The sequence below is a fragment of the Mus caroli genome, unplaced genomic scaffold, assembly GCF_978045245.1.
Source record: "Mus caroli unplaced genomic scaffold, Mus_caroli_1 scaffold_7, whole genome shotgun sequence".
Lineage (NCBI taxonomy): Eukaryota > Metazoa > Chordata > Mammalia > Rodentia > Muridae > Mus > Mus caroli.
Genome location: NW_028227262.1, coordinates 116,345,829 through 116,356,254, shown reverse-complemented (window position 1 = coordinate 116,356,254; position 10,426 = coordinate 116,345,829). Strand labels below are relative to the sequence as shown.

The 10,426-nt window shown below is 44.8% G+C and overlaps 1 protein-coding gene and 1 pseudogene across 1 annotated transcript in view; one reads left to right on the top strand and one right to left on the bottom strand.

Annotated features, from left to right (window-relative positions):
- Positions 1–1,342: 1,342 nt before the first annotated feature.
- LOC110296539 (zinc finger protein 212 pseudogene) lies at positions 1,343–3,048 on the bottom strand (annotated as a pseudogene).
- Positions 3,049–4,641: 1,593 nt separating this feature from the next.
- Positions 4,642–10,426, top strand: part of Exoc4 (exocyst complex component 4) — a 735,179-nt gene continuing 729,394 nt past the window's right edge. Inside the window, exon 1 of the mRNA XM_021164590.3 lies at positions 4,642–4,803. Coding sequence (XP_021020249.1) covers positions 4,718–4,803 — 86 coding nt within the window. The 5' untranslated portion in view covers positions 4,642–4,717. The remainder of the gene's footprint in view (positions 4,804–10,426) is intronic.

Sequence of the window (10,426 nt, the reverse complement as noted above, 5' to 3'; positions counted from 1 at the left end):
ACAAATATAGATGGTTTTGTTCCTACCTTTGGAAACTAGATGCTTTTCTCTCTCTCTCTCTTTTTTTTTTCTTGTTCTGGCTATGATTCTCAGAGTTTCACTGAGTAGATACAGTGAAAATGGGCAACCTTGTCTTGTTCCTAATCTTAATGAGAAACTTATTTTTCATTTTTATATATACTGTTAATTTGTTTTTAAAATTCCATTATATTCATGCACTTTCCTTCTTTTTGGACTTTTTCTTTTAAAATACAAGTAACAAGATTTATTCCAGACAAGAGTACATTCACATATGACCAAGGAACCCACTCTCACCTCCCTCCCCAATGACAGTGGGGCAGGTACTTAACACTCCTGAGACAAGCATCTGTGCTTCTTCTCCGTCATCCCTGGTACAGCCACTGGAAAGTCTAATCTGCACAACCTCAAGTGATGCCTGGTGAAAGCTCAGTCTTTCACCCCCATCCCACGCCCAGGGCTGCAGAAACACATATCCGGGAGGGGGGAAGCATGTTGAGACACCAAAGTCCCAGGACTGAACTCTTAGCTTCTTCAAACCAGTCTTTACTCTCAGCAGGGCTTCAGGGGCTTCCTCTTGGGCCACCTGAGAAATTAGCCTCACCTGTGTGGACTCAGCAGCCCACTGAGGGAAGCCAGCAACGTGTCTTGGCTCTCTGGCCTATGTTAAGGGTGGGTGGGCTAAATGAGCCCCATAACCTATTCCCTGCTGGAGGGCAGGCTGAGTTCCCAAGTTAGGAACAACTTCTATAACTCTTGAAATTTATAAAACAAGTTTTGAGCCATATTTAAAAACAAACAAACAAACAAACATACAAAGAAAAACAAGAATCTAACTCCAAAAGGGGGGGTCTTTAGAACAAGCTAAACAGTTCATTTAAATTATTTATACTAGTTATCAACAAGGAAGCTACAAACGGAAGAGAAATTGAGGGTAATAATTTCCTGGAACTTACCACATACCTCTATGGCCCCATACAACTCTGGGAAGACATGTGAAATGCTAGAGTGGTCCCTGGAACTGGCCACCAGTCCCTGTGGTGTGACAGTGTACCAGAAAAGAGAAAACCAGAGACCTGCAGGCACTAACGAAACAATAAACCCAGCAACAAGGCCAAGATGGCAAAGGCTGGGGCCACAGGTCCTTCTCTCCTGCACTTCAGATTAGCCTCTGTGCTTAGCCAAGGAGGGCAAAGCAGGAGCAATTCTCAGGAAGGAGCCAGACAGACTTTGTAGTGTGTCTTTGAGGGACTGATGCTAACCCCCCCCCCTCCCCCACACACACACCTTGGCCCTCCCGGGCGAAGGTGAGGGGCTGGCAACCTTAAAGCAGGCCGTTGGGTCTGGCAGACTCTGAAGCCAGCCCACCCCGCTCCCGCTGGTGAGTTTTCTGATGCTGCAGGAGGTGCTGCTTCTGGACAAAGCTCTTCTCACATTCAGGGCAACTGTAGGGTCGCTCACCAGTGTGGATATGCTGGTGCCGAGCCAAGTCCGATGGATGGCTGAAACTCATGCCACAGTACTCACAGATGAGAGAACTCCGGCTTTTCCTCCAAGGGATGTGGCCAGGCAAAGCAACTACACTGTTTGGTGAGACTCTCTCCTGGATTTGTGGGCTGGTGCTGGGGCTGATGGCACCAGCCTGCTGATGGCACCGCTGGTGGGTCACCAGGCTGACCTTGCAGCTGAAGCTCCTGTGGCACACATTACACTGATGCAGCTTCGACCTTTTGGCCTGTGGTTTCAGCCGGGGCCTGGGTCTAAGGCTCTCCTCTGGTTCTGTGGCAGAGTAAGATTCCCTGCCCGTGTGGCTCTGCAAATGTGCAGTCAGCTGCTGCTTGTAGTGAAAGCTGGTCTGGCACTCGGAACATTTGTTCGGGCTGGTGTCCCTCTTCACCTTCAGACCCTGTCCACACTCCTGACCCAATTGCACCTGTCTGTGAGACTTCTGTTTTCCGTGGCAGTCCAGATTTCTACCAGGGGCAGGGTCTCTACTGCTCTCAACAGACTCAGGGTTGAGTCCCCAGGTCCTGATTCCAAGAGGGCAGAGTCTCCTGGACTATTCCAGAACACAGCCGGCTCCGCGCCAAAGAAAGCCTGCTGTTCAGCTGCACTGGAAAACGTGCTGGGAAGACCTGCAGGGCCCTCCTGCTTGTACAGCATCTTCTGTTTAACCATGGCCCTATCTGCCAAGTAGGTACCTTCTTCCACTGAGTCACCCACCATCTCTGCACCCAACTCCACTTCCTCTGGCTGGCCAAGAACCTTCAGAGAGACCAGCGTCTCATAGCTGCTTTCCATACATTTTTGTAGAGCTCCTTCTGCCAGTCCTCCAGGTTCTCCCACTTCCTGTTTGCAATAATTTATTTATTTATTTATTTATTTATTTATTTATTTATTTATTTATTTCGAGACAGAGTTTCTCTGTATAGCCCTGGCTATCCTGGAACTCACCTTGTAGACCAGGCTGGCCACGAACTCAGAAATCCGCCTGTCTCTGCCTCCCAAGTGTTGGGATTAAAGGCGTGCGCCACCACCACCCGGCTCAGGTTCTCTCTTGTTCTGAGAAACAGACCCCATCATTCTCAAGGGACCCAGACACCTTTGGGGTCTCCCCCTTGCTGCCGGGAGGCAACTGAAGGACCCAGAAGGTCTTGTGGCGAATACATTTTCCAGTCGCCGCGGTAGCAGCCTGTACTCCTGCAGCAGGGTCCCCAGCACAGCCCACTTGTCCTCAGGCTGGTTGCTGAACTCTCTGGCTGTCTGCTCGAAGTCAGCCAGCTTCTTCTCTGCTGACTCTGCACGTCACTCCAGGCTCTGCAGTCAGGCAGCCTGGGATTCCATCTTCTCCACGGCTTGAATAGCAGCCACCACTGTCCAAAGTGAGATTTCTGTGGTCTGGAAGTATGGGCTTTTCTCTGTTGTTTGTGAAGGTGGTGTGGCTGGAGCTAACGGTGTGGAGCGTTTCCTCCTGTGCAGAGCAGGTGTCTCCTGTGCAGAGCAGAGAGGAGTCTCCTCCAACTCCTCCATGGTCTCAGTTGCCCCACAACACCGACTGGAGGGAAAGTGCTCGGACCTTGTGCCTCTCCACCAGACGCCCAGACCCTTCTGGAAGCTGCCACCGCTGCTGTGCTGATACAAGGTGTGCTATGAGAGGTCCCCCCCCCCCCAATAACTGCAGCGGTTCCTCTTTTTTTGGACTTTTTTGAGTGTTTTTATTTTAAAAGTATGGTTGAATTTCTATAAAAGATTTTCCTGTATCCATTGAAATTGGTCTGTGGTTCTCAACCTGTGGGGATGCTCCTTTGGGGCTGCATATCAGATATCCTGCATATCAAATATTTACATTGCGAGTCACAACAATAGCAAAGGTACAGTTATGAAGTTGCAAAGAAATAATTTTATAGTTGGGAGTCACCACAACATGAGAAACTATATATATATATATATATATATATATATATATATATACATACACACACACACACACACACACACACACACATATATATATATATATACATACATACACACACACACACACACACACACACACATATATATGAATGACAGCCCCTGGGGTAGACAGATACTTTTCTCCCTCACAGCCTGCAGCCTGCGTTTTGGCATAACCGTGAAAGAAAATGAGATTTTGTATCTTGTGATTCATGTAAAAGAGTTGTCTATGAGCCCCCAGCCTGGGGCCGAGAACAAAGCAGAACAGACAGGGCTGTTGTTAAGACATTCCTAAGAACAGCTTGATTGTACAAGCAGGGCTATCTTGTCTGGGTCAACACCACTTGGCCGGAACCTCCCCTCTGTCTACTGCCCCTTGACACCGGGTAAAGTCATACATCAACTGGTTGCTATAAGATAAGCCCCCAGCCCACAGGAACAAAGTCCTGATGCCCTGTAATCTTTCTGTTAATGTTTGAATAAGCCAATAGTGTGTCGCTATGCTGAATTCCATACCCCTAAGCCCCTTACCCCATAAAACCCCCTAGCTTTCGAGCCTGGTGTCCGACATCCGTTATCTCCTGTGTGGGATGCATGTCGGTCCGGAGCTCCGTAATTAAACGTCCTTATGTTTCTTTGGGTGCTCTTTCACTCCCGAGACTAGAGTGGGGGTCCCCGAAAAGGGGGTCTTACAACCGCAACAGTGAACTTGTACATAAGACGAATATAGAAACATTCAGTCTCAGAAAAATACCAAAGAAAATTCTCTGTGCCTGTACATTTTTGCATTTGGTTGATTTAAAGATAGTATTTGAAGTCAATATTTTTGCACACACAAGCATTCTTTTGGGACCTTTGTTTAAATAGAAGAATCTGCAATTTATCATCAGATACATTAAGTTAAAGCGTGTAAAATTATAAAATGGAGTAAACTGAAAAACAACTTAAGGTCTGTCTGAAGAGATCTAAAGAGACAGTAAGGAGGCTTGATGAAGTTGCCTTTGGTTTATCGTCCAGGCATGCCCGGGACCGGTAGAAGGACTACATATCCCAGAGTGCTTAGAGAGGACAGGAGACTCAGCCTCCAGCTGAGCCTCAGTCCCGCCTCCTAACTCCAGGGATTGGACTTTTCACTTCCGCGCCTATGCCCTTCTCTTCTGCCATTGGTGGATGTTCCGGGTCAGCCGTGGAGTTTACACTTTCCCGGTTCTGTCAAGCACCTGGTTCTCGGTCCCGTACCAAGATGGCGGCAGAAGCAGCTGGTGGGAAATACAGGAGCACAGTCAGCAAAAGCAAAGACCCCTCGGGGCTGCTCATCTCGGTGATCAGGTGAGGGAGGCAGGAGGCAGGCAGGGTGAGGTCAGGGCAGCGGCTCGACCTCCGCGGTGGAAGGGAGAGGCATCGGCTGGGCCCCGCCCGCCGGCCCTTCTCTTCCTTTTGGCCTCCCCCGCCCCTCCCCAGGGCCTATAGCCCGACCCCGCCGGGCAGTGCTCTGAGACTCCCAGTGTCTCTGGGGCCGGGGTTAAGGGGAGGACAGCCCACCTTCCCAGTCTTCTCCTCGGGGCATGGCCTTTACTTCTGTCCCCGGTCCTAAAAGCTGGCCCGCTTGGGTTCGGGAAGAAGCCCAGCGCAGGTGTACTCATTCATTCCTACAACAGGTTCTGGTTGACCCTGGTGCTGTGCACACTCCTGAAGGCCGGGGGTGTCCTAGACTCGTGGGATCAGGCCCAAGTTTCCTGTTAGGAGTTGCAGAGTGTCCAACTTTGGGCACTTTCCACTACCTGTGAATAGCCACAGCTTCAGATCCTAGGCTTTGCGTGAGCTGTTAGCATTGAATAGAAAAGTGATCCTTCCTTCCTTCCTTCCTTCTTGTTTTTCTTCTCTTCTCTTTTCTTTTCTTTCTTTCTTATCGCTTTCTTATTCCAGTTTCTTACTCAAAACCATACAAAAGTAGAATTTTAAATTGCCCTCCTCATTACTTTTTCCCTAAACTATTAGGGTGTGGTGGACTATTTACCAGTCTTCTTCTTCTTATTTTTAAATGTTTAAAATGTTAAACAAATTTAGATCAGCCTGAATAAAATGCATTATGACACACTTATCCATTGTTGTCATTTGGATTTCATCCCATATATTTTCCTAAAACAAATACCCCTTGCTTCTCACTTTCCTCGACTTATCCTTCACTTTGATTTGAGTTAAGAGAGCTCCTGTAATGATCCTGATGATCTTTTTAAAACCTAGGATCCACCAGAATCTGGTAGGTTAAGCCCTTGAGAGAATGGGTAAATCAAGCTTTGAAAGGTTTTAAAAGTTTACCATTTAATGGATTGAAAAAGACCCTTGTATGGGTTCTTGGCAGAGTTTAAGAGAATGGCCTGTTCTTATCAATTCTATTTTGCAAATGAGAGGCTAGAACTGTCTGTGAAAGTGATACACTTTGTAGGCCCTGAAGAGAAAACACTGCAGGCACACATTCTTAGTTTAACAATGTACTGTTCAGATTTATCCCACGATATTAAAACCTCAGCCAGAGCCTTTGTAGTAGTGCGCCTTCATTTTCTCTGCAATTCTAATATGAGTGTTTGGAATCCTTTTCTGACCTTGTTTTTTTTTTCCTGCCTGATAGTCAACACTCTCTTATACAGTAGATAAGTATGTAGTATGGTGCCTGGCATTTATTTAGTACTTAGGAAATATTTGTTGAATGAGGGAATGAGTGACCTGAGTTATGTATGCAAAGACAAGATATATTATCCCTCTTGAGGAGAGTATTATGGGCCTGGAGAAAGATGGAGTGTTACCGAGATTCAGAATTCATGGAAGGAGTGGTCACTTCCATGGAAGTGGAGTGAGTTAGGGGGAGTAACAACTGCAAACAAATGTCCCATCCTCTTCCGTGTGCTTCTGAAACTTTAGGCTATATGTCAGATTCCTTAAGTGGCAGTTAGATTTACCCTCAACATGTGACACTTCAAAACTGAAAAATGAGCCGGGCGTGGTGGCGCACGCCTTTAATCCCAGCACTCGGGAGGCAGAGGCAGGCGGATTTCTGAGTTCGAGGCCAGCCTGGTCTACAAAGTGAGTGCCAGGACAGCCAGGGCTATACAGAGAAACCCTGTCTCGAAAAACCTAAAAAAAAAAAAAACAAAAAAACAAAAAAAAAACCTGAAAAATAACTTAAAAGCTTTCTGGTGGATTCTGCTGTGGAGTCGTACATTTACCTGTAAGGACCAATTCCTTGCCATTTCCAGGGGGCATCACCACTGCTGGATGGTGTACCTCATTGTTTTGTGTTGAGGTACGGCAATGGTTCCACCTTTAATATACTTCCTCATGTTGTGATGATCTCAACCATAAAATTATTTTGTTTCTACTTCATAACTGTAATTTTGCTACTGTTATAAATTGTAATGAATACTTGATATTTGACCCCAAAGGGGTCAAGACGTACACCACAGGTTGAGAAGCACCAAAGTTACATGTAGCCCAGTCTGGCTTCAGACTCATTGTGTAGATAAGAGTAACCGTGAACTCTTGCTTCCATCTCCCAAGTCCTGGAGCACGGGTGTCCATCACCACATCTGGCTCTCTTTGGTTATCCATCCCTCATGCTCGCCTGCATCACCTTCACTTTATCACTTTGATTTTGGCCCAGACATCTTTTACTTTGACTTTCGTTGTGAAGTACTGCTTTAATTTTAATTCCTAGTCCAGCTCGTGTCAGGACACATGAACGACATGTTCCCTTTACTGTGTTTTTTACAACCATGCTGTTGAGGTATGTCCAGACTTATGATTCTAGGCAACTTTAATAAAGATTGGGCTTCGTGATTGATTATGCACGAACACAAGACTAGATGTTTTTGCTGCTGAAGTGTTGCTGTTTGTACCTCAGCATTTCTTTTTATACCGAAAAGTTTGGCTTTGGATTGAGGGAAGATGTTGCCAATCTCTTTTGGTATTTTCTTCCTGATTCTCTTTTGTGCTTAATCCAGTGATTTAAATTACACATGCAGCAGGTGAGGGGAGAAGGGTAGTATAACTGCAGCGGTGGGATTTGGGGTGGGGGGAGTCAGGGCCAGCAGATAGGAGTAGGCCTGTGTGTTTCTCATTAGTAACTGTGTTTCTGCTCTTTGGATCTGTTCAGCTCCTGCCCTTCATGCTGCTTCTCTTGCACAGCACAGTCATTATTCTCAGGCCCTCCCATGTACTTGAGTTATCTCCTCTGTCTTTAACTTTTCTCAGATTCTCTCAAGAGACTAGACCTTTTCCGGTTGCTTTGGCAACCCATTTTATTGGGAAAACCCGTTTTAGGGCTGTGTTTATAAAGTCCGAGTAGTCCTGAAAGGGTACTTGGTGCTTGCTAGCTCTTTCTTGTTGCCTTACACCTGTCATTTTGTCACAAAAAAGGTTAGTGACAGACTCCACTGTCTTTTGTACAGTTTGATTGACTCACCTTTATGGCTTTACATCACTGAGCAGCAGCAGGTTTTTTGGTGTTTTGGAATGTTTACAAATTTCCTTCAGTTCTTTTTCAGATGTATAAAAATACTATTTCTATATGAATCAACATCCTGTAACTTAAAAGATAAAAGCCTTTGGAAATCTATTGACTTAGGTTTAGTGTTGTAACAATTTATATTGCTTCTATCTATCTATCTATCTATCTATCTATCTATCTATCTATCTATCTATCTATCTATTTATCTATCTGAGATATGATCTATAGGTTTACCTGGCTTATACTTGCTGTGTACACCAGGCTGGCCTTGAACTCACAGACATGTATTTGCTCTGCCTCCCAAGTTCTGGGAGTAAAGATGTGAGTCACCACACTTGGCTAAAATGTTATTTTTAATAGTTTGAAGAGAAGAACATTTATTGTTGTAGACACTTTATAGTACTGGATAAATTTCAGTCTAGTGTAAGGACTGAGCTAGTACACACAAAGGAAATGCCCCAGTCTCATTGCCACTTATTCCTTTTGTTTGTATGTGGATTTTTGAGATAGGCTTACATGTAGCCCTCACTGTCCTCAAACTTGCTATCTATGCACCAATAATTTAGAATGTCTTATCCTGGTTCCACCTCCTAATGCAGATTTTGGGAGTTCAGGCTTGGCCCACCATAGCCAGTTCTCATTGCCTAGAGTACTAACTAGATAATGACACAGTGGTTTTGTTGGCATCAGAGTCTGTCACTGAGAATTTAAAATAAAGAAATAGAAATACAGTACAATTGCATTCTTATATTTGATGGAAAGGGATCTTTGAGATATGTAAATTAAAATTTTAGCCACTTAAAAAAAATCCTGAATAAACATATTTCAGGCCAGTCAGGTGTGTAATGGTTCACTGTTGTGTCTGTGTTTACGCCTCAGGTCTGTGAGGAAGGGTTTTGGTGAGGAGAGATAGTGCTTGTGATTTGATCTTTTGGAGACTGCTACTAACTATAGATTGAAGTCACCACTGGCCCTTTACAGCAGAAATAATTGGGTAGACAGAGTCCTGTTTGGATGTTTTACACACACACACACACACACACACACACACACTCACTCACATACTCTTCACACACCATATCTACCGTCTTTCCTATTGATTACTCTACCTCATCCTTTTGTTTGGTGTGAAGTTGAAGTTGTGAAAGGAGCAAGATGGCATTTTGGAGATGTTATTTTATTTTTGTGAGTTCTTGTCAGGTTTTTAATTGGGTAATGTGTCTACCACTTACTGTTAGGTGATTTGCTTTCCAATTAAGCATTGACTCTCCCTTCTTTGTATGTCAGCCTGTAAATAGCCAGATTAATTGGAGAGACAAACTCTGGTTGGGACTTAGAGAGACCTTATTGAAACCTTGGAGCAGAACTTTTGTAGACAGCCTGGTTGCAGATGCCAAGGAGCTTTGAAGGCAGTTGGAAACTCACATTTTCATCAACTTTTATGTCTTCACAGAAGTTGGAATTTCAGTAACATAGAAAATCTTTTATTGTATGCTCCTGTTAAATTCCGTCCTTCCTTTGTAAAGGATATTTTGGTCAGCCCATAGTTAATTCAAAGTAAGGTTTGTTGAGAGGACCAGGCTTTGATGTGGACTTTGAATGTGGATGTGTGATGTGGACCTTTGAGGTTTGTGACAGTTTGTGGCAGGAGGAGCTTGGCCAGGCATAGATACTATTTCTAGTCTCCTCTCTTCATCTGAGTCCAACTCAGAGTAGCCTTTAGGTTTCTCACTCTTTGTTTCCCTCAGCCCTGTTCCCCTCCATGATGCATTGCTATTTGCAGATCACTATCAGAATAGAGTGTCAGGACTGTTGATAGACCCAGTTGGTAGATTACCTGCCTAGCACAAAGCCCTGGGTTTGATCCACAGCATAAACTTGGTGTGGTGGAGCATACCTGTAATAGTAGCACGTGGGATACAGGATACATGAGCACCTGATTGGAAACAGAACAGACACTTTCAGGAGGTCCTGGGACAGTTGATAATTGCATTTACAGAAATGAGAAGAAAAATGCTCCAATTTCTGGTTATACATGCAGAGTTAGTATCTTGGAGAACGAAGTCTTGGTTTCTAGCCTCAAGACTCATTGTTTATGTTGGAGTTTTTTGGGCCTAGCCTTTAACAGCTGAGCCATCTCTCCAGCCCATGTTGGAATTTTTGAAAGCTTTGAGGCATATAGTTTTATTATTGGGCAGTACCATCACGTTTTCCAATCCATGCCTTTATAGATAAGTCTGGTCATATCCTTTAGTGAGAGGATGTGGTTTAGGGTAGCTAAGAACAATGTACTAACCTCTAATCTCAAATCACTACTCAGCCTCCTACCACCCCAGTGTTACTTTCCCATTTATGAAATGGGATGGTGAAGATCTGGTGTGGTTTGGGGGAACATGAAATGAGACAAGGCATATAAAAGTGCCTTGTATAGTTTGATACAGAGAGGCA